This window comes from Hippocampus bargibanti, linkage group LG05 (genome assembly GCF_051943395.1).
Source record: "Hippocampus bargibanti isolate YZ-2025 linkage group LG05, ASM5194339v1, whole genome shotgun sequence".
Taxonomy (NCBI): Eukaryota; Metazoa; Chordata; class Actinopteri; order Syngnathiformes; family Syngnathidae; genus Hippocampus; species Hippocampus bargibanti.
The window spans coordinates 12,312,765-12,336,154 of record NC_142738.1 but is presented as its reverse complement, the minus strand read 5'-3'; the positions used below and the strand labels follow the sequence as shown (position 1 = coordinate 12,336,154).

Below are 23,390 nucleotides of genomic sequence, written 5' to 3'. Positions count from 1 at the left end.
TGTTCATAAATTTAACGTTTGTTCAACCGAAAAGTTCCTAAGCCAAGGGGTTCGTAAACCGAGGTATCCCTGTATTTGGAAAACTTTTATATATTTATATATATTTGGAAAACTTGTTTCATTCATTGAAGGTGCATCTTATAGTCCAGTGTGCGTTATTATGGAAAAAGTTTGAAAATGCACCATTCATTGGTGGTATGGCTTATACACCAGAAAACACGGTCATTAAAAACTCTTTATAATCGGCAAACTCGAGTTTGCCAATTATAAAGAGTGATGCCTTCTTTATAAACAGGTGAAGGGGCACTTATGCCCACTTTACCTGCTTTAACACAGCCACCAAACCACTCGCAGCATGACTGTCCACGATTCCTAACATTCCAACTTTTGAAAATACTGAAAAACAAATAATTTTCAGTCCCATTGGCCTTCACTTTCTGCATAACATTCAGTCTGTCCTACTGTGTCAGTTTACAGTAAAACTCACACTGGAATTCACATAAAAATTGTCGATAGGAAAAGAGAGAGCTGAAGAAATAACCAGCAGTCTCAAAAATAGCCGCAGACATAACCTCTTGCATCAATTGGCTCTTTTAAGTTAGAAATGTCTATTTTTAGGATTGCGAATGAGCTCACGTTGTTCTTACGCACACAAGTTGTCAGATTTTTTTTTTTTTTTTTTTTACCCCTGTTACTGACTGTGACAGGAACGGAAACTAGTTTGAGGAGAGGATGGAGGACACGAGATGTACTAAAAAAGACCAAGACCCCCAAGAAAAGATTTTCTCACATCTTGCCAGCTTTCACCCCAGAATATATTATGTTTAGTTTGGTCATCGCTTCCAACAGGGTGCTTTTCATACATACAGTTGCGGTGTTGAGGTGTGCATTACACGCAAATATTGAGCTGGGGAAAGAATTGACACACAAGTAGGAATTTAATTTGGATTTGTGAATTTACCACAGGTGGAATAAAGTGGCAGCATGAAAAAGAATAACAGACCGAGTAGCCTGAACTTTGGAAACGTCACAGTAAGTTTTGTAAATACAGTAAAGTCTCGTTATATCGATATCGGTTATATCGATAGTACCGCTTATTACGATACTATTTCTATGAACGCAAGGAGAGGCCCCGGCCGGTCAAATATATATATTTTTTAATTAAAGTGGCATGCAAAAGCCAAAGAAAAAGTGCAATAGGCACTGTGTTCATTAGATGACTATTGTTACTTTTTGTAGATACAGTATATAGTCAGTCAGCCAAACAATTTTTCACACTACAGCTACTTAAAATGAGGCTAAAAACACCATAAAATGTTGATCAATGTCAAAGATACACCCATGGAAAAAATACCTATATTTCAACTTGTCAATCATGAAAACATCATTGTCATGATGCCAAAAGAAATGTTAAATAATTTTGTGTGTTCTGGATTTTGGATGGGAGAAAGGTGCGCATTTCTCCCCATCCAAAACAGTAGAGTTGGGCGACCACTAATTGATTGAGACTGATTGAGAAGGTGATTGCAACCACCTGGGAATGGCCAATTGCCGCTGGGATCTGATTGGCCAGAAGCTCAGGTGAAGCACCTTTAAAACTAGACTGAGCCAGTCACTTCGAGGAGGAAGAAGAGGGACAAAGGACAAGCTGGAGAGCGGTGTTACCTGTGGTCTGTTGAAAGCTGATATCAACTTCAAATAAAGAAAACTCACGATACCCTTCCTGCATCTAGCTGAGTGAACTTTTATCCTCTTTCCACCTGCTTGCTGTCTCGCCGCACGACAATTGGTGGCAGTGGTGGGATCGTTACGCCTTGCTGGAGTGGAAAGGATAAAAGGAAGCCGAGATGGAGAAGGTGGGACGAGGAAGAAGACGTGCAGCACGGGCCAACCAAACTGAACTGGAGAGTTCTGAAGAGGATCAAGGAAACCAGCAGCTTGAGTTGCCCCAAGACGATGCCGTTCTTTATTTCCATGAGGCGTCTGGCCAAGCCAAGGCTGGAACTGGGCAGAGTGAGCCAGAACCGGTGGTGAAGCCTAAGACTCAGACAGTGAGTACCACCAGAGCTCAACTCAATGAGGAATTGGTGAAAGAAATCAGAACTTTCATGCAACACTCTAAAGATAGAGAGGGGGTGTTGATTGAACAAATCAACCAATTAAGAAATCAGATGCTCCTCAACAAGCAAGAATGGACATTTGATTATCAATCGAGTCAACATTATCCTCAAAAAGCAGAGCCGCAAAACACTGACCCTCGAACATCCAGACCAACAAACCTTCCTCCGGCACAAGAAACCTCCAAGTCGGGTTACCTACCATATGCCCAACCCCCACATTTTCCTCATCAAAGACAAGCTGCAGTTCCCATGGTTTCTGAACCGAGAATTCCAGAACTGAGAGAGGGTGAAGATGCAGAAAGTTTTTTCGTCAGGTTTGAAAGAATAGCTAAAACCTGGGGGTGGAATTATAAAGAGTGGGCTGCTCGAGTAGTGACCTTGCTGACTGGAAAGGCACTTGAGGCATATGCTGGCATGGATGAAGAGCAGGCTGAGTCCTACGAAGCCATTAAAGCAGCAGTATTAATCAAATACAACGTTACTGAAGAAACCTATCGACAGAGGTTTCGCAGTACGATTGTTCCAACAGGAGAGACTGTCACAGAAAGTTATAATCGACTGAAAGGACTTTACAGGAGGTGGATGCGCCCTGATCACCGCAGCAAGGATCAGATTGGAGAAGTCGTGATTCTGGAGCAGTATCTGAGAGTTCTTCAACCTGAGGTCCGCATTTGGGTAAAGGAGCACAAGCCTAAGACTGGAGAAGAAGCAGCGGAGTTGGCTGAGCGCTACGTAGCGGCACACCGGGAGTCGTACAGGAAAAAGGGACCATCGGCAAAGCTGAAATACGAGAGCCCTCAAACCATTCAACATGCGGACTGGGGTAAAGCTGACAATGGGGCTCAGAGACAGTCTGGAAAGTTTCAACCAAGAGGTGACTTTATTTGTTTTAATTGTCAGCAACGTGGCCACAAGGCTTCCGTGTGTCCTGTACGCCAACCCAGAGCCGTAGAATTTTGTTCAGTTCCTAAAGCTGGGCAGGAAAGCTGTCCAAATGGAAATTATTGCAAACATAGACATACAACATCTGTTACGGTAAATGGGAAAGTGGTAAAAGCACTGGCCGACACAGGCAGCAATCAAACATTAGTCAGAGGGAGTTTAGTCAGTAATGACATGCTCAATTATGATCAAGTTGTAAATATTACTTGTGTTCATGGTGACAGTCATGATTATCCCACCACCAAAATGACCTTTGAGATTGATGGCCAATTTTTCATACTTAAGGTTGGCGTATTGAAGAATTTATTTTATGATGTCGTGTTGGGGGATGATTTTCCTGTATTGGACAATGTTGTCCATAAAATTGCGAAGGATTGCACATGTATGGCAGTCACTAGGTCTCAAACAAAAGGTTTGGAACCATTGCCTAATCTTGATGATACACTTGTCCAAGCAGGAGGCAAGGTAAAGAAAAGTAGACGACAGCGCAGACAGGAAAAGAACTGGAGATGCGTTCCTTCTAGCATTCCAATGCAAACTGGTATGGAGGGCACGAGCATTAAAGCAGAGTGGCAGATTCCAGAGAACTTTAAGGATCATCAAAAAAATGATCCAACTTTGAAATCACTGTTTGAGAAGGTTTATGAGGTTGATGGGGTGCCAGTGAATAGCACAAAGTGTTTAGGAAAATTCACCGGAGACCCGTTTATGTTAAAAAACGGCTTATTGTATCTCTCTGACACTGCAACACCTAGATTAGTTATCCCTACCATTTACAGGCAGCTCATCTTACATTTAGGACACACTATTCCTTGGGCTGGACATCTAGGACAGGCAAAGACGTATGACAGAGTCAGTCAGCGATTCTATTGGCCAGGGCTCTATAAAGATGTACAAGAATATTGTAGGCAATGTGGCACTTGTCAGATGGTTGCACCAGCAAAAAAAATCTGATAGGGGCTACTTACAGCCATTACCTATCATGAGTGTCCCCTATGACAGGATAGCCATGGACATTATTGGCCCATTGCCAAAAAGTAGCTCAGGATGCAAGTATGCTCTTGTAATTTGTGATTATGCAACCAGGTACCCAGATGTTTACCCATTACGTTCTATGCAGGTGAAACATGTAGTCCGATGTTTGGTTGAGTTATTCTCGAGAACAGGCATACCTAAAGAGATATTAACAGACCAAGGTACAAACTTTATGTCTCACCTGATGAAAGGCCTATATAGCCAGCTTGGAGTTAAAGGAATAAGAACCACTCCTTACCATCCTGAAACCGATGGTCTGGTTGAAAGATTTAATGGGACATTAAAACAAATGCTGAGGAAGTTCATTCATGAAACTGGTAAAGACTGGGACAAATGGCTGCCTTTTCTATTATTTGCTTATCGAGAAGTGCCCCAAGCGTCAACTGGTTTTTCTCCTTTTGAGTTGCTTTATGGTAGACAGGTTCGTGGACCCCTGGACATGCTGAAGGAGAACTGGGTGGCTGGAGAGGCGACGTCACGCAGTGTCATCTCCTATATTCTTCAAATGAGGGACAAGTTGGAGAACTTCAGGGAGATGGCAAAGAAGCACATGGAGGAGAGTCAACGAAACCAAAAGGTGTGGTATGATAAACACGCCAGAGAGAGAGATTTGCACCCTGGACAGAAGGTGTTAATATTGCTGCCTACGGGACCAAGTAAGCTACTGGAAAAGTGGCAGGGCCCGTACACTGTGACAAGGAGAATAGGACCTGTCACATATGAGATTCTCTGCCCTGACAGACAAAAGAAAAAGCAGATTCTACATGTGAACCTCCTGAAGGTGTATGCAGAGAAACAAGTGGAACCATTGAGCTCCCAGAGCCTATTCATCAGAGAAATCTCGGTTACTGAGAAGGAGGAGATGGATGAGGCTGTGATGACACCCAAGAGGGAATGGGGTAATTCTAAAGAGACCTTGTTACACCTGACCCCAAAGCAACAAATTCAGTTAGCAGAGGTAAGGGAATCATTTCCTTCCCTATTCAAAGATAAACCCGGACGAACTAATCTCATCACCCACAAGATTGTGCTCAAAGAAAATAAACCTGTACGTTTGAGGGCATATCTGATTCCGGAGCGGCAGGTTGAACCACTGAAGCAGGAGGTACGAGCAATGCTTGATATGGGGATCATCGAACCATCTAAAAGTGAGTGGTCTAACCCAATAGTGTTAGTACCTAAAAAGGACACCGCTCAACTACGATTCTGCTCAGACATGAGAAAGCTCAATAGTGTCTCATGTTTTGACTCCTACCCTATGCCTCGTATTGATGAGCTGCTGGAGAGATTGGGGCGAGCGAAATTTATTACAACGCTGGATCTGTGTAAAGGATACTGGCAGGTCCCTCTCGATCCCACCTGCAAAGAATACACAGCTTTTCAGATTCCGGGGTTAGGGCTCTTCCACTACACAGTTTTACCATTTGGTCTGCATGGAGCACCAGCGACCTTTCAAAGATTAATGGATATTATCCTGAAGGACTGTTCCAGTTTCTCAGCTGCCTATCTTGATGACGTCGTGATCTACAGTGAAGGTTGGGAGGACCATCTCCTGCACATCAAGACCGTCCTTGGGAAAATACAAGCGGCTGGACTCACAATTAATGAGCAAAAATGCTCCTGGGCACAAGAAGAGGTGCGTTACCTGGGACATTTGATTGGGAAAGGAAAGATTCAGCCCCAGGTGGAGAAAGTGAAGGCCGTGGAGAAGATACCACCTCCCCAGACCAAGAAGCAATTGAGGTCATTTCTTGGGCTGATTGGTTGGTATCGGCGGTTTATTCCACACTTTGCTACATTAGCTGCTCCTTTAACCGACCTGACAAGAAAGAACATCAAATCACCTCTACCATGGACAGCAGCATGTGACCAAGCTTTTAGGGCCTTGAAATATTTCATCATTCAAGCTCCTGTCCTACAGAGTGTAGATTTTGCCAAGGAGTTTCTAGTCCAGGTGTATGCTTCGGATGTTGGTCTCGGCGCAGTTCTGGTACAGGGCAGTGCTGGAGAAGAGAGACCCATCCTGTTCCTGAGTAGGAAACTCTATGAGAGGGAGAAGAAATACTCCACAATTGAGAAGGAGGCCCTAGCCATCAAGTGGGCAATTGACTCACTCCGTTACTACCTCCTAGGACGGGAATTCAGATTACAGACTGACCATCGCGCCCTGAAGTGGATGCACTCCATGCAACACCAGAATGCGAGGATACTGCGATGGTGTCTTGCCCTTCAGCCATACCAGTTCACCATTGAGCATTGCCAGGGTAAGAAAAATATCATAGCTGATTATTTGTCAAGAATGTCTGAACTCTGAGGAGAGGGTGTGAATGATGTCATGATGCCGAAAGAAATGTTAAATAATTTTGTGTGTTCTGGATTTTGGATGGGAGAAAGGTGCGCATTTCTCCCCATCCAAAACAGTAGAGTTGGGCGACCACTAATTGATTGAGACTGATTGAGAAGGTGATTGCAACCACCTGGGAATGGCCAATTGCCGCTGGGATCTGATTGGCCAGAAGCTCAGGTGAAGCACCTTTAAAACTAGACTGAGCTAGTCACTTCGAGGAGGAAGAAGAGGGACAAAGGACAAGCTGGAGAGCGGTGTTACCTGTGGTCTGTTGAAAGCTGATATCAACTTCAAATAAAGAAAACTCACGATACCCTTCCTGCATCTAGCTGAATGAACTTTTATCCTCTTTCCACCTGCTTGCTGTCTCGCCGCACGACAATCATGTTTTGCTTCTGTTTTAAGACAACAAAACAGAAGTCTTTTACAATCAACCAAACATTTAAGAATAAATGTTGTTTGAAAAGTACAATGACTTATAAGACATTGTTAGTGTGAAGGCAAGTCGCTATACAAACACATTTTAAACATCTTTTTTATTTCCTTCCACATCGTTTTATTTTTTCGGACTTCATTCTGTCCGTCTTTATATTGCTTTATTTTATTTGACATCCTGTCAGGACGTCACATCCTGTCTGTCTTTACAAAATCTCATAATGACCCTAACAGTTAGTCTTCTTCTTCTTTTACTTTTGGCTTTTCCATTCAAGGGTTGCCACAGCGAATCAGTGTCCTCCATCTAACCCGGCTTTGTGCATCCTCTTCTCTCACACCAGCTACCTCCATGTCCTCTTTGACAACATTCATAAACCTCTTTGGTCTTCCCCTCGTTCTCCTGCCTGGCAGTTCAAGGCTCAGCCTCCTTCTCCCGATGTAGTTACTCTCTCTCCTCTGGACATGTCCAAACCATCTCAGTCTGGCTTCTCTGACTTTCTCTCCAAAGCCTCTAATATGAGTTGTCCCTTTGATATATTCGTTCCTGATCCGATTAAACCTGGTCACTCCCAAAGAAAACCTTAACATCTTCATCTCCGCTCACTCCAGCTCTGCTTCCTGTCTTTTGTTCAATGGCATTGTTTCCAGTCCAAACATCATGGCTGGTCTCACCACCGTTGAAAAGACCTTTCCTTTGATCCCTCTCATTCACACACATATATTCCGTCTTGATGCGACTGATCTTCATTCCTCTCCTTTCCAGGGCATACATCCACATCTCTAGTTTGTCCTCCACCTCTTCCCCGTTCTCGCTACAGATCACAATGTCATCTGCAAACATCATGGTCCAAGGAGATTCTTGTCTAACATCGTCTGTCAGCCTGTCCATCCCCATCGCAAATAAGAAGGGGCTCCGGGCTGACCCTTGGTGGAATCCCACCTCCACCTTGAATTCCTCCGTCACACCGACAGCACATCTCACAACTGTCTTACAGTCATGATACAGACCCAAACAGTTAGTCAGTTCAAATATGCACATCTAAACGAGATTCGTATGGGTTGACAAAAATAGCTATGAACAAAGTCAAATTACAAACTGAAATAATGTTCACCTTTTATTGAACAAAGTATAACTCCAAATATTTTATGATGTCCCCTATGACATTCCTCATTAAATTTGCCATGGAGTATTTCGTTCTCAGTTATCTAAAAAAAATCTCTGGCTCCTTGAAAAAAAATTGTATCTGCATAAGTGATGCTAATTTGAAAGTAAACAGCTGCTTTAATGTCAGAAAAACAGTTTATGATCATAGACAAACGTTTAAACGGATTTATATGTAAAGTACATAAAGTCTGAAGAGGAATACGCCAGCCTGTGTTGGAGCCGCATGAAGTGATTTGTGAGGTGCTTGCTTTAATCAGAATCAGAATCAGAAAACCTTTATTTGTCCCACAATGCTGTCAAATGAAGGAGGTATAGAAAGGGGCGGATGAGCAGTGAAGAGTGAACATCAGAGCAGCTCTGAAACAGGCAGTGAAAATGGAGAACCAAAGGGGAGCAGGGGAGTGCAGGCCAGTTCTAACCGGGTGCTTGTCGAATGTCAGCGGGTCAAGCGCTGGATGACGCAGATGGGCGCAAGAACAAAAATATCCGATCATAAACTTGGTTGCTTTGCTCTTGCGTGTCAGCAGGCTCTCTGGCCAAACGACACGGGACCCCCGCAGCTCTGCTTTGTCCCTGGCCTGAAGGAGTCCACCGGGGGCTGTGGTCAGATGCAGAGCCGCAGTCCTTCTAACCCACAAATCTCCAGGGTTGGAGGAAATGAGAACACACATGCAACGCGCACAATTTAAGAGCGATTCCGTGACCGGCCTGACGTTCACCAAAATCCCTTTCCTCAGCCTCTTCTCATAAAGCTTCCATCACTCACCACCAGCTTTCCTCCGGCCAAACTTGTTAACAAAAAATGCTCTGACTTCTCTTGAAAGCTCTTCTCAAATCATGTCTGCAGCTTTTCCTGTGTATTTTTCATTCCTCAGATTGAAGTTAGTACTCAGGCGGTCAAGTAAGAAAAGAGAACACCACAGAGGACGACTAAAAGGCAACCGTCAGAAGAAATGAGCTCGCAAAATGACCACAGTACATCTTTGCATAATTGCTCATACGTCCTGATAAACGGAACTGTATGAACTCTTGTTGTGCACGTTCATTGTTTAAGCTTCTTGGTCCCCAGGATAGCTGACCTATTTAGATGCAAGTGAGTATCTTTCTGTCTTTTTTTTCTTTTTTTTTTGCCCCACCTAATGTTCTTCACGGTAATAATAACATGCAGGCATATTGCAGCAAAAAATGCCGCTTCATGCATGCAAATTGGTATATTTCCCCACATGCAACAAATAAATGAACGAGAATAAGAAATAGAATCTTCTCTGATCACAGCAGTTTTTCTTCTTCATATCATGAGCTCCATTTGTAGTGTGAGATCAAAAGCACCCCAGGCAGATGTTGCATTTGTTTCCCTTGGAGGGTATACATGCTGTTTACATCTTATGAACACACTAATTATTTCGACAAGGTTAGTCACGAGTGGCGTGCCATTGTCTCACAGCACAATTAAAATACATTGTACAGTGATACGCATTCACTTAACACCAACGGTATTCATTTGTGGCGACTTTGAAATCTGCCCTGAATTAGTTATCGCTGTAACCTAAAAGGGGAAACAAATTATATATGTGGGGCCTCAATATTTTCAAGAGGACTTGTGTAGGCTTACAGTAATTAGTGCAATCGGATTCTAAGTGTGTTTCGCATTCTCAGCTAATAAAAATGATTGTGACTCGATGTTGATTAAATGTGGTGCATGAATGGCACTGCACACTCCAAAACGTTTCATTTCATAGTTGGCATGCAAAAAAGGATAGAGTGCTCTCTATAGGAACTGCACAGGAAAAGCTACCCGTCAAAACTCATGATCAAAAAGTTACATTTGGAATAAATAGTGTCTTTGTTTTGGAAAAGCTTTCGAGTGGGATGATGACGGGGTTTCTAAATGAGCCTTTGAACAGCTGATTAATGTTACATCACAGTCGGGTTGAGAAATATGACCACATATATTCAAACACAAATCCATTGTCTTTCATGTGAAGTCTGATTCAAACAAAATCACTATCAAGCCTTGAGACAAAAAAGGTTCAGCTCCAGTGCACAGGAAAATAAATTAATTAATAAACGCATAACAAAACATGTAAAAAAACCCGTAGTCTCCAAAAGTGAAACTACCACGCCCCCTCCTGATCAAAAATAAAACACAGTATTGTACAACTATAAGCATAGCTGTCAACATTGGCTACATGTATACATTTCATTTATAAGCGCCCTAATAGCTGCCCTTATAAATGATTAGAATTCCCATATAAAAGTTGTAGTATGCCATGCATTATTAGAAATGATTAAAAAAATGCAAACACAAGTGGAAATGCAGACAGCTTACCGCACATGTGCATGTTATGCTGTTATCAATCTTACCATACGCAGCAATAAAAAAGATATACAATTGAATAATTACGTTTGCTGTTTTGCCATAACAAAAGTAGCGATAAGCAGCAGCATTGTCGTTGGCCAGCAATTGAGACAAACTGGATTTGAGCCGAAATGGTCTTTGTAAGATATGTTCACAATTTCGTAACTTTTTTTACCCCGTATAAAAGTTGTGGTACGCCGTACATTATGTGAAAGGATAAAAAAAGCGTAGGAAATACTGGGAAAATGTATACGTTAACAGGCATGACTGTAACAATCAAGCCTCGCAACATTCACACCAAAAACCCATTGGACAGACCGGTCTGATTTCTTGACCGCATAAACATAAATTTGTAAAAAACATATCTAATGAACAAGTTATCGAGTTGTCTACTCTTGTGTCTTTTCTTTTTTATTGTATTCAGAAAACATGTATTGTGTTTGAATCATTGACACCCTTCATAAAGTGAGATTCACAAATTGGAAGTCATTAGATTTATGATGCTTTCAGCAGACACAGTTTGGAGACAGCTTGCAGCGAACTTGCTTGTGTAGCGGTGTAGGAATAAATACAGCATGGCGTTTGCGTGAGTGGGAAAACCATGCTGCTCAAACACACTTGAATTTTTCTTGAAATAGACACTCAAATAATAAAAGGAAAGAGACTCACCGTGCTGCTGAAGACCACACTGTGGCCATTGCCCACACTTTCAATATGAGTGGAGAGGTTAAGACAGATAGCTCGGTGACGGATGGCATCCATAGTTTGAGCGTCAAAAAAGTCATGGGGCCTCGCTGCTAGAGTGGAGGGACAGTGGAGGCAAACAAACAAAAACTGATGAACATACAAAGTCACATGGTGTCTAATGGCACATAGGCGACAAAATAGTACAGACAGATGTGCATGTGAATATTTTGTGTGATGTTAGTGTGCCTTTTAGTTTACGTACGTAAGGAGCACCTGCGTTTGTTCTTGAGCTTCTTCCTCTTATTGAGGCCAGCCTTGGAAGGCGAGTCCTCCTTGAGTTTAGCTTGGCTGGCCATTTTGGAAGAGCTTTGCTGACTGAAGTGGGTGGGAACGTGACGCGCCAGTCCCCCCTGGGAGGCGAAACTTGCAGTGCAACCACCAACAACACACTGAAACAGAGACCAAGTGACATAAGACACATGAATGCATACTATTGTGTGGGTGCGTGTGTGCGTGCACACACACACACACATATATCTATCTATCTATCTATCTATCTATCTATCTAGAGAGAGAGAGAGAGAGAGAGAGAGAGAGAGAGAGAGAGAGAGAGAGAGAGAGAGAGAGAGAGAGAGAGAGAGAGAGAGAGAGAGAGAGAGAGAGAGAGAGAGAGAGAGAGAGAGAGAGAGAGAGAGAGAGAGAGAGAGAGAGAGAGAGAGAGAGAGAGAGAGAGAGAGAGAGAGAGAGAGAGAGAGAGAGAGAGAGAGAGAGAGAGAGAGATTGCTTCTTCTGATAATGACAGTTTTTACCTTGAAGGGTTTATCACCACTGTGGGTCAGCATATGTCTCTGTAGCCAACTCTGACTGGTGGATGGGGTGTTATACACCTTGCAACCCTTCCACAGACACACAAACACCTGAAGCGCAAGATGCAGACAGGGTGTGTAAAGAAATGCCACAAAACAATTGCAACCAAAATATCTGCTTGGCCAAATGCACACATTCAAAAAGACAGATACCAGTGTGGATGGTGACTTGTGTGGAAGCATCTCAGCAGATTTGTATTATAATTTAGGTTGCTCAAACACAAAATTACCAAATGTTCAGAATGCTGTGTTTAGACCAGTAGGGGTACAAGGAACATATTACAGAAAAGAAAAAAATTGACTTGATGTCACCTTTGACGATATGCTGACTTTATCACTTCGAAATACCCACCATTGAGAGTTTGACCAATTTGCAAAAGAAAGAGCCCAATAAAGAATGCCAAAGTGTTCAAAGGTACTGACCCCTCCTCTTTGTCCATCAACATGGATGCCCCGAATATGCTCAGCTAGATCAGGGCTAGAGTTGAAGTACTGAAGACAAAGATCCCAGCAACAGGGGTAGGCCACCGTCTTAACAGCTGAGGAGCTGACACTGCTCTGCCCATTCATCATAGCCGGGGTGGAGCGCCCACTTGACACGGTGCTCTCCATCTCCATCAACGTGCTGCTTATACTACGGAAAGGGCAGGAGGGGATGGGTCAAAAGGTCAGATGAAAAACAAGTTATTTCCTTGCGTTTGGCCTTCTATAAAGGTATACATTCGTAACTGTGATTCTCTTCCCACCTTCAAATCCCATCTTAAAACACACCTATTTAAAATCGCATTTTCTGTGTAGCTTTATCGCTTGTTTCTATTTATAATGGTATTTTATTTATTATTGTATCTGTTGTATCTGTATTTCTTTCTATATGCTTGTCTGTGACTGTAAAGTATCCCTGAGAGCTTTAAAAGGCGCTTGAAAATAAAATGTATTATTATTATCATTATTATATTTCCAGCAGGGATGGGTAACCTAAATGATGGTTTAGTTTTCATGAATGAGATTTGGGGGGTGTAAAACAACCAAACACCAACACAAGGAAGCCTCAACATTAAGTTTATGCTGCTAAATTTAGAAGAAAAAAAAAATATCTATCAGAACATGTGAACCATCATTTCGTTTGATTTATTTACATTGGAAAGTCAAGTAAAATAAATAAATAAACTGACTTACGCCACCAGTCATTTGATGATTATTGCATCTATGAAATATAAACTGTGGGTGGCAGATTATTTTATCAGATCAAATAAACCTCTAATAAGCGTTTTTCAAGAAAAACAGAAGTTGTCACTACTGTACATCAACCTTTTTTTAATATCCGCGAATAAGTGAGTCCAAGGCTGCAAGTAGGCGGGTCCACTTCATTTCTTATGTTGTCTCAGCCCGAACGGATGTGAAGGTCTCTGGGACAAGTGACGTCGGCTCGGTAACTTTCTCACCTGTCTTCGGAGTCCATGCGGCTCAGCGGTTCACCGTCGGAGGAGGACATCTCCACGCTCGGCCGCCTCTTGTCCCCCAGCGCCGCATCTCCGCCGCTCAGTTTGTCGCCGTCCACGCTGGTCGTTTTTTTGTCGCACTCCTCCAGACCCGAACACCGGCTATCATCTCCAGTCTCCTCTTTAATATCGCTCTCCGTGACACAACCGACGAGCTCGCTGTTATAATCTGTAAAGTTCCGTTGCGGCTCCGGCGGAAGCTCCTCGGAAGGCAGCTCGGTATCTCGGGGACGAGGTGTCGCATCCAGGTTGACGGCTTCTGAGACGTCAAACAGAGGCGCCTCGCCCGCGGCCTGCGCCGCCGCCTCGCCGACCTCCACCTTCAGCTCAAACAATTTCGGTTCCCCGCAGCCGGGTGGGTCTATTGTTTCCGCTGTGGTGCTGCCGTCGTCCACTGGATGAGTTTCATCCTCGACAGGAGCGCGGTTTCGACAGTCACCGGAGGAGTAACCTCGGAGGTCTGAGCCGCCATGTCCGTGGCAGCCATAACAGGCGAAGCACGCCCACCGTGTCAAATTTGGACAGTCGGTGCAAGGGGGCGGGGCATAACGTAAAAGGCCATTTGATTGGACAACGCATCGACGTGAGTACTGTACTGAGCTCAATGTGTTTGTCATTTTTTCCCCCAAAATACCAAAGTGGTCTTACTGTATTCCTCTGGAGCGGTGCACATGCAGTCATTCACATTTACAACCCAAATTTTACTTTTTGTTCTACGAATCTAATGTTTTTCAGCATATGTGTACTGTATTCTATTGTGTGTGTGTGTGTGTGTGTGTGTGTGTGTGTGTGTGTGTGTGTGTGTGTGTGTGTGTGTGTGTGTGTGTGTGTGTGTATATATATATATATATATATATATATACATATATACATACTCTGTGGAGTTCATATGTTTGTAAATCTGACTGTGATGATGTCAGTGACTCACGAGCCATGAACCTCACCGCACGTCACTGAATATGTGCAATTAGCAACTCTCACTAGTTTTATGTTTAAGCAGGGATATTGGTTAACCATTGATGGATTGTGTACATGACACAATTGTTTGTTTGGTATATTGTCCTTATTGTGCTTTATTTCAGTGGCATGGGAGTGCAATTATGAAATGGATTCCGTACACTGAAGACCGAGGAACAAAATGCAGTCTGTCCCTATATTTCACATCTAGTTGATTTTTTTTTTTGTAAAGCGTCTTTTCACAGCCGAATTCAGTTTTATGTATGTATGAATAGCCGATGGGTGGTTCGGGATTTAAATACAGCTACTCTACCTGTATTTATGAGTGAACTGAGGACAACCTCGTGAATAGTTTCTATGACCACACGGGGGCGAAATTTTATTATTTTTCAAACTGGATGCTGCAGCTGTTGATTGGTGAGGTGAATGGCGCCACGGATTTTTTAAATTGGTTTATTCGGCAGCTTTAAGATATGACACTCCACTTGTAACATGTTAAAAAGTAATCTAAGCACACAGCAACGTGATTAATGATGAACAATTCTACTCCGGCCTTCCTGTGTTTCAAAGTTCTCTCTGTGCTTGCATGGATCCTCACGTTTCCTATGAATTTTCCAAAAGGATTCCTTTTAAAGGAATCAACCTTCCTTTTAAAGGAAGGTTGATTGAATAGTGATAGTCAATGTACCAGGTATATACGTACATCTGAGTGGGAATGGTTGTGATTAACTTGGGATCAATCTAAGACCCATACATAGCTCAAATTCAGCAGGACTATGCGTGTGTTCACAACAACTGACTTAAGATAAGTGCTATAGAAAGAAAAAACTGACTGAGAAAGAAGAAAAAGAAAATAATATTTTTTAAGAACAAAAACATTTATTTTGTGATCTAAAACAGATGGGTTATGAACATTTGTAAATTAAATCTAGTCTTTAATTACGTGTTGGATTCATGCTCCCATCCTGCTGTACCAAGAACATTATATACATATTCAGCCTCTTAATTACACTTTGTACAACTGTGAAATATTAAACCAGTATCCACAAACACTTGGGTTAATTATTGCTTTTTTTAACGTGCCACTGTCTTCTTTAACTTCCAGACCTACAAAAACCTACATTATAAAATAGCATCAAACATAGTTTTTTTGTCACCTTAAATATAACTCAGCAATTACAAAGTCTCAACAAACAGAACCATCACATTCATACAACAGTTGTCCATATTTTAAAACGGACTGCATGGTGTTTATTTAAAACAATTACAACTTGTGAAAAAAATGAATTGCATTAGTGTGACTTCCCTTCATTTTTTTATGTAGCCCACTTAAAGAACACGCCCTCCCACCAAAACAATACATGTTTTCCCCACTAAATGCTGAAATAGTAAACAACAAAAAGAGTGACAAATGGCTGTTGAAATTATAAATAATTTTACAAAAGGGTAAAAGCTTTCCAAGGTTCAGAACAACAAAGCAAAGACTAAGTACCAAATAATTGAAATGTTATTGTGGTGGTGGTTATGCAGGGGTACTTCAGATGTCACAATGATCTCGCGCGCGCGCGCGCGCACACACACACGCACACACACACACACACACACACACACACACACACACACACACACACACACACACACACACACACACACACACACACACAAATCAGGTTAAGATTTTGCATGGCCGTGGGAATGTGTCCACTGTTGTTTCTTCCTTCATGTGTATGTTTTCACTGATGCCAGAGCTTGTGCTGTGGAGAGAAAGGAAAGTCAGACTTAACGTGGATGCAGAATTTCTAAATGTCAGCCTCTTAGATCCTCATGAAAAGACTAACAACATGATATTGCTAATGCTGAAAACTACATTGAGGACACTCGAGTGTAATGAGTGTGGGCAAAAAAAAACAGCAACAGGTGATGAAGGCCCTTACTGGTGCTACTACACACACATGAAGTGAGAACCGTCAGCGAGCTGAGGCGAAGTGTTAGGAGATGGCGGGAGGGTTGGGGAAGATGGCGACGGGCTTTTCACTGCAACGAAACACAGCAACATGTTCAACACCAACACATGCCCCCTGCCCCCCCCCCAAAAAAAATGCACAGAACATGCTATGAAAGCTTGAGACTAAACGGTCAAACCACATGCATATCACATCAACAACAAAACAATTCCACTACATTTTCAGTTACTGCATAGAGCAGACGTTTAGTTAATTCAAATGAATACGTGATGAATTATTTATTCTGAACAAAAATGCCAAAAGCATCGGCACACGCATTTGGTGTTGGGTTGGTTTCCTAAACCTGGGTGCATATATGGTAAACCTAGCCTAATTTGAGCATTTTACTTGTCCTCTGATCAATGTCAGCAAAGGCTTGGATAACAAGACTTTGCTTTCAACGTTGTGGTACAGACGCTCTCTACCTTACAAGTGAGATACATTCTGAGCGGTCGTTCGTAAGGTGAATTTGAACACAGACGCTCTAACAGTCGTAAAATAAATTCACACCTAATGTGTTACGACGACATATATCTTTTGGTCTTCAGTAATTCATTACTGAAGCTGCTCATATGTAATTACTGAATTATGTGCCAGCAGACATTACTTTTAGTTATGCATCGCATCCTCCAGGCGCATCAACTGTGAAGAGGGATTTCCTGCCCACCCGCATACTTCACGCAGCCAATTGCAAGCGTGCTCGGCCGGAAAAAGGCGCGCAATACAAAATCTAACTTACAAAATGTTCGTATGTACCATTATTTGTAACTCGAATGTTTGTAAGTTGGGGAGCGTCTGTACTCAAATTCACATATGGGAAAACTTTCCAGTAAGACATGCACCAATTATAGATGACTGCATCTCACCATTTCAACGGACAGTTAGGACGGCGGAAAAAAAATTATTGGCACCGCCCTACCCACTCTCGAGGACTTGCACAATGCAAGAATCCAAACAAGGGCACGGAAAATCCTACTGGACCCTCCGCACCACCTTTTCCAGCTACTCTCCAGCCTCCGCACCACCTTTTCCAGCTACTCTCTTCAGGCAGGTGCTACCGATTCATGAGCACCAAATCCAGCAGACATTTAAACAGCTTCTTCAACCAAGCCATTAACCCTTTAAACAGTAACCCAAATAGTATAGTGCCTCTTTGCAATTTTTTTGATGATGATACTAGTGCAGCGTGTCCTACCGGAAACAAATTCCTTGTGTGTTCTACAAGCTTGGCAATAAAGATGATTCTGATTCTGATCTTCACAATTTCACCTTCATTAAAGGTGGGTCCCAAGTGGGCCGATATTTTTGTCAACTTTTCTGTTGCACACTCAATGATAGCAGAAAATTTACAGCTCCTATTCGCGACTTTGCATGAATACTCCGACCTCACAGAATGTGCGGTTTTTATCTACTCCACAGACGTGCATTGGCAACTATAGGACCAAAGCACACGTGAAAGAGGATGCGTCTGTGTGTTCAAGCACACAATGTATTCGTAGCTGACTCCACATTTGTTTTGCATCTGCATCCCTTGTCCACCCCAGTGATCCCCTTTACGTATTTATCATCTATCGCTTCCAACACTAATCACAGCCATGGATTGGACCGTGCCCCAGAAAACACGTGCGATGGAATGTCGCTTTTAGCCATTGATGCTTTCAAGTGGGCAGCGATGACGCTGCGGTCGTGCTGGGCCGAAATGGTCATTCCAAGTCAAGACGGCATGTACTGTATATTGAAATGGAAAAGTAGTTTCTATCCAGAAAACATCCAAAACTACATTATTTAGGCGACTAAGGAATGCCCCCACAAATGTAACATCCTTTTCATCGACCAACCAGATGACGAAAAAAAAAACAGGATCTTAATGAGGCAACAAATCTCCACTCGTGAGTCAACGCCCTCCTCCTCATGTCATCTTCTGTTCGCATCCTACCTGCCACCATCTTGCTACGTTTGGAGGCCTCTGCTGCAAGCTCATAAGAGATATTGATCATCTTCTCTTTCTCTTGGATGGTTATTTCCTCCTCAGTCTCCATTGAGCTTAACGCAACGGTAGGCATCGTGTTCTGCATGCTAGAGAACATGTTACAGTGTGTGTTAAATGTACAACAATAACATGGAAACAGATTCTGAAGGAAATTATAGCTTAAGTTCCACGAGAATCATAAGAAAATTGAACAGAGGAACTTAATCTAATATCAACAAGTGTGAGCAGAACTCTCCACCGTGAGAATTGTTTTTTTTTTTTTTACCTGTTTTTGACGATGAGAGCTTTGATGCGGTCAACTTTCTTCTGCTTGTCAGCCTCCTGCTCTGGGCTAAGTGTCTCCTCTGGGTCTGACTCCACATAGCGTTCAGGTATCAGCACTTTTTCAGGCACAGACAACTGCAGCGAGTGAGTCAGCGTGATAGAGAAGCACATGTCATGCTAATTTCAAAGCATTTTGCCGTGGAGGTAAGAATGCGCGGCTTAGCCTTACTTCCCGAACCACATTAAAGTGGTGTGAATTTGAGGCCTCTTTGAGACGTGCGATTTCTTCAGCGGGCGTCTCCTGCTCCCTCACCACCTCTTGCAGCCTAAGTGAAGCCTCAAGCTCCAAGATGTCTGTGCTCATCACTTCTTCTCTACGCCTCATTTGACTCTGCAAAATATTCAGAAAAGAAATCACTAAACAAACAAACAAAAATAAATACCTGTAATAGATAAATAAAAAGATAAATATGAACCAAGCATTGATCTGTTGTGCTTGTTTCTGTATCGTACCTGCACATTGCGTGAATGGTTGTCCTTAGTAAACGAATTGCTGCGGGACACCACGTTCTCAGCACAGCTAGCACGGATGCGAATGCCCTTTTTCTTCTCCCTGGGGGCACCTTGCTGGTGGCGGCGAATCCTCTCGAGCTGCTCCTCCACGCTCATCCTGGGCCGACTGCTCTCCAGCTGGTGCTCCATGGCGCTGTGAGGACGCTCCTGTTCAACCATGAGTGTGGATGAACATATTTATAAACCATATTAGTCACGAAGAAAACAATTTAGACAGAATGTCATCACACGATGCATTGGGCATCCCTTTTTCACTCTCTGGTAATTTCATCAATATTTGTAAAAGGGAGGTTGGTGTCAGACCTGCAGCATAGGCAATTATATCAAAAACACTGGTTCTGATGTTGTGGGGATTTAATTGTTCATTCATGCATACTTCTGATTGAAGTCTTCCACAAATCATGTCGGGGACACTGCAAACTTGGAAGAAATTGATTAGGCCAAATAAGACTAGTCATTTTTTTTGGGCCTGAATGCAAAGGGCATTTTAGGCGTGATGGAAAAGTAACATCGCTCATCACCATCACGTCTTCATTATGAAACAGGGCGGTGCCAACATCATGTGAGGTTGCATGATATTTTAAAGCACTAAATACTTTTTATAGATCTCAATACATTTTCTTGCTTCATGTATTTCCTCAGCATGTAGTACAGATAACAAATATATATACAGTAATGGTAGCTAATGGATCTTCAATGTCCACTCATGCAGAGCAGAATGAGTGCTTTGGAAGCAACCTGAATGAATAGCTGCTATGCACTGGGACAGTTGTACCAGCACAAAGGTCTGCACTCATAGAACCTGAAGGGCCATTTAAAGCCCAAGCATGAGAGGCTGACAATGTGCACTACGCTGGAGGGAGCCGCTAAATTTGGATTCTATCCAGAGCTGCGGGATGCCGCAGCTACTGTCCAAGGGGCTGGTACCCAAGGGACTGAGTTGAACTCTGTGCGGAACTCTCTTACCACTGCAGGGTATATTGTGAAATATAACAAAGCCTAGACAGTGGGAAACAGACACTTTACAAAGACGATCTATTTTATATTGATATAAAAATCTGTTTTTCATTTTTCCAGTTATGTAGAAAAACAGTTGGCATGAAAGGAGGACACACCCTGCCATGTGGCACACTAAATAACACAGTTGGTATATTTGATAGTGGGCGTAAACTATATAAAATGAGCTTCTCATTCATTTCACAAGAGGCTGTTTTGGAGTGGGCTGGTCACACCCAGGCCATGTGTTGAGTGCCCTTCTTGCCACGCACACGCTTTCAATCTTCAGCTTGATGACCACAGCAGGCAGTTAAGAGGCCATTGTAAATCATCACGGGGCACAGAGGCTCACAGAGGGGAGGCGGGGAAAAACAATCTCAGAGCAAAAACGATTCAATAATATTTTTGATTACTTGTTTTTGTGCGTGCAAAACGATGCAGGACATAGACAGTTACCCAGTAATAGTTTAAACATTTTTGGACTTACCATTCTGGAGTCGGGCTTCTTACTCTTCCTTAGCGTAACATATGAGGCGATGGAGGATGATTCAGGCACTGGGGATTTGGTTCTAGGTGGAACAATTCCAACTGGGTAGGATAGGCCTGGAGAGCAGAAGACCAGACGAATAAATGTGTGGCCAATTTACAAACACATAGGTTTCAATAATGCAGTAAACTTGTATAAACTGTCTGAACACAGAAAACATACAGTTCAATAATGATAAAATTGCTAATAATTCAATCATGGTTGGTTTCTATATTGGATATTTAGTCCAATGTACAAAAGCAATGCGATGCATGGGAGCAGATCGACACTGTTGCCAACTCAGCTTGTCATTAGAAGGCCTACGTTTTTTTTCACTGTCTAATGCGACTTATTTAAAACCAAAGATGGCCACAACACGTGCCAGTAACATGGACTTTTTTTTGTTTTCGATCAAATTGATCTAATTATCGGTAATAATACCAATCGGTTGCTGTCTTTGGCGAGTGCGGCGCTATTCAGCACCGTACCTTTGTTTGTTGGATGGTCAGGTGGGTGTTCAGTCCTGTCCTCTCCATTACTCTCATCCACTTCAGCGACCGTGGTGAGCTCTGGTTCACTCTTGTACAATCGGTAGTCCGGCCCCTGTGAATGAATTATCGACGGCTGCTTCAATAGCCATTGAGAATGCTAAAGCTTTTTCTCCACAAGTTCCAAAGCAAAGGAAAAATGATTTTTTCCATGGAATGGCTTCTGTGATAGGGACAATACTGTAAAGATTCTTGCTTTGCGACAGTCATTTAAAGGACAATCGACGTCACTTTTTTGTTTCCTAACTGACATCAGAAAAACATTTGATAGCATCTAAAATACCCAAAAAATGCAGTTTCAGAAAGTCCCGGCCCCAGTTCGTGATGTCACGCCAAGACGTCAAAACAATGGCTTCAGATTCGGAGAATATGCTTTCTTGTTACACATCCAGTTATGAATATGATTCAAATAGCTCTGAAGAGGAAAGCATACATGTTTGCAATCGATTAAAGAATTTATTCTGTGTCATTTTGAGGCATCTGGACTGCAATGTAGCGTCCCAGAAAAGAGGCAGAAATGGCGACCTCTTGTAGACAGGACAGTGCATTGCGTTTCCACATTCCTCATATGGAGCTTGGACGCCCTCTTCTGGCGCAACACGAGGTTTTCAGACCAAACAAGCATTGACGTGATGGAAGGACCTCTACAATGTGTCCTTTTTTTCGGTCAGGGGCGTTCCTTCAGTGACGTTCACGTACAGACTCAAAAACAAGACTTCCGGAATATTCAGCACGAGTCTTAAAACGTAAAATATAGCTATATGCGGTGGAATATTTGTAAAATACGCTCAGTAGAAGTCATTTGAAGCCATTTTACAAATTATGGACACAACTTGTCCGGAGACGTCGGTTGTCCTTTAAAGGTCAACTCCGAAGTAAAAATCCCAATGAAATATTTGTTGCCACACAATTCAACAAAATACAATAAATAAAGCAGGAAAGAATTGTTTTTACTTCTTAAATCTGACATGGTAAACTTTTTTTTTCTAAAGTGCAATCCTAAAAGTGTGATGTCACTAAGACAAGAATCGCGGGGTTCTCTATTGATAAAGTGCACATAGCCAGTCAGCAATCTCTTCAGAAAGTACATTTTAAACTTATCTGAGAGGGATTTGATGCTCTGGTGTGTTGTAAATTGCATTTTAAATAGTTTTAGTTCTCAGATTTACTGAAAAGTTAGTTGGCAATGTTTACTTCACAGTTGATCTTTTAGCAGTCTTGTGTATTACAGGAAACAATTCCATGTTCACCAGATGGACACATTGTACAGCATCCTGTGAGGACATTCAACTCAGGGTAACTTGCAACCAAGGAGATGACAAGAAAAACCATTGATGCAATGAAAAAAGAAAGCTGCAACACACTGCAAAAAACAAAATCAGGCTTCCTTAAAACATGATCTCCCATCCCCAAAAATGGAAGTATAAAATCAAAAGAGGATGTTATGGAACAAAAATATAAAAGAAGGATGAATAAAAGCAAAATATATATATACACAGCAGGCAGTGAGTGACCCAGCTGCAGGCAGTCAGCAGGTCAACAATCTTACGCTGTGTGCGCCATTCTTCTGATTGGTCTTCCTGTCTTCTGTCCTGTGGAGTGATGCTGAGCGAACTCCGACATGAGGGGGAATTACGGAGGGGTTGGGCTCATATGACTGGGGCAAAGGTGGCCGTGGGGGTACAGAGTCCACCTGGGGATTATACAAGGCATGACAGGCAGCCAGGTGACACTGGACGTCACCGTGCATGGGCTGGGTGACCCTGCATCTGGCCCAGGGTCCTTTCGTTCACTGATGAGAATGGCGTATTCTTTGTGAGTGACGCCATCCTACATATTCATGAGCTCATTCGAAACTGCCTTTATTGGCACAAATGCCCTTGATTTTGTACTTATGTTGTCAAAGATGGTTTAAATATGAATTTATAATGATTCAACAACTCACAGTAAAAGTCAAACGTTGGATTCGTAATGTTGTCTTTTGGTGGAGTTACTGTCCAGGTAATTCCTAAATACATTATTTTTACATACATACATTAAATGCATCAAAAATATTGACTGTTGAGCACCACTTGCTT

The 23,390-nt window shown here is 42.5% G+C and overlaps 2 protein-coding genes, 1 long non-coding RNA gene and 1 pseudogene across 24 annotated transcripts in view; 2 read left to right on the top strand and 2 right to left on the bottom strand.

Moving 5' to 3' along the window:
* LOC148897966 (zinc finger protein aebp2-like) overlaps positions 1–14,191 on the bottom strand; it is a 93,020-nt gene extending 78,829 nt beyond the window's left edge. For 2 of the 6 annotated variants that reach the window (XM_088996626.1, XM_088996627.1), the window contains exons 1-5: positions 13,399–14,191; positions 12,380–12,590; positions 11,900–12,007; positions 11,353–11,539; positions 11,073–11,200 (exon numbers count right to left, since the gene is read on the bottom strand). In XM_088996626.1, coding sequence (XP_088852752.1) covers positions 11,073–11,200; positions 11,353–11,539; positions 11,900–12,007; positions 12,380–12,590; positions 13,399–14,072 — 1,308 coding nt within the window. In that variant the 5' untranslated portion in view covers positions 14,073–14,191. The remainder of the gene's footprint in view (positions 1–11,072; positions 11,201–11,352; positions 11,540–11,899; positions 12,008–12,379; positions 12,591–13,398) is intronic. The other 4 variants (XM_088996624.1, XM_088996629.1, XM_088996628.1 and 1 more) reach the window with 4 other exon arrangements.
* On the top strand, positions 1,402–3,091 carry LOC148897967 (uncharacterized; annotated as a pseudogene).
* LOC148897965 (uncharacterized) lies at positions 13,898–16,078 on the top strand. The gene is made up of 2 exons (XR_016115006.1): positions 13,898–14,038; positions 14,538–16,078. It is a non-coding gene; the product is annotated as an uncharacterized LOC148897965 (long non-coding RNA).
* Positions 15,289–23,390, bottom strand: part of LOC148897964 (pleckstrin homology domain-containing family A member 5-like) — an 89,359-nt gene continuing 81,257 nt past the window's right edge. For 3 of the 17 annotated variants that reach the window (XM_088996613.1, XM_088996617.1, XM_088996619.1), the window contains 9 exons: positions 22,862–23,005; positions 21,253–21,367; positions 20,726–20,841; positions 19,183–19,389; positions 18,899–19,060; positions 18,671–18,804; positions 18,352–18,491; positions 16,347–16,446; positions 15,293–16,166 (listed from right to left, as the gene is read on the bottom strand). In XM_088996613.1, the coding sequence (XP_088852739.1) occupies positions 16,355–16,446; positions 18,352–18,491; positions 18,671–18,804; positions 18,899–19,060; positions 19,183–19,389; positions 20,726–20,841; positions 21,253–21,367; positions 22,862–23,005 (1,110 nt within the window). In that variant the 3' untranslated portion in view covers positions 15,293–16,166; positions 16,347–16,354. Of the gene's footprint in view, positions 16,167–16,346; positions 16,447–18,351; positions 18,492–18,670; positions 18,805–18,898; positions 19,061–19,182; positions 19,390–20,725; positions 20,842–21,252; positions 21,368–22,861; positions 23,006–23,390 lie in introns of all 17 variants that reach the window. The other 14 variants (XM_088996618.1, XM_088996615.1, XM_088996616.1 and 11 more) reach the window with 10 other exon arrangements.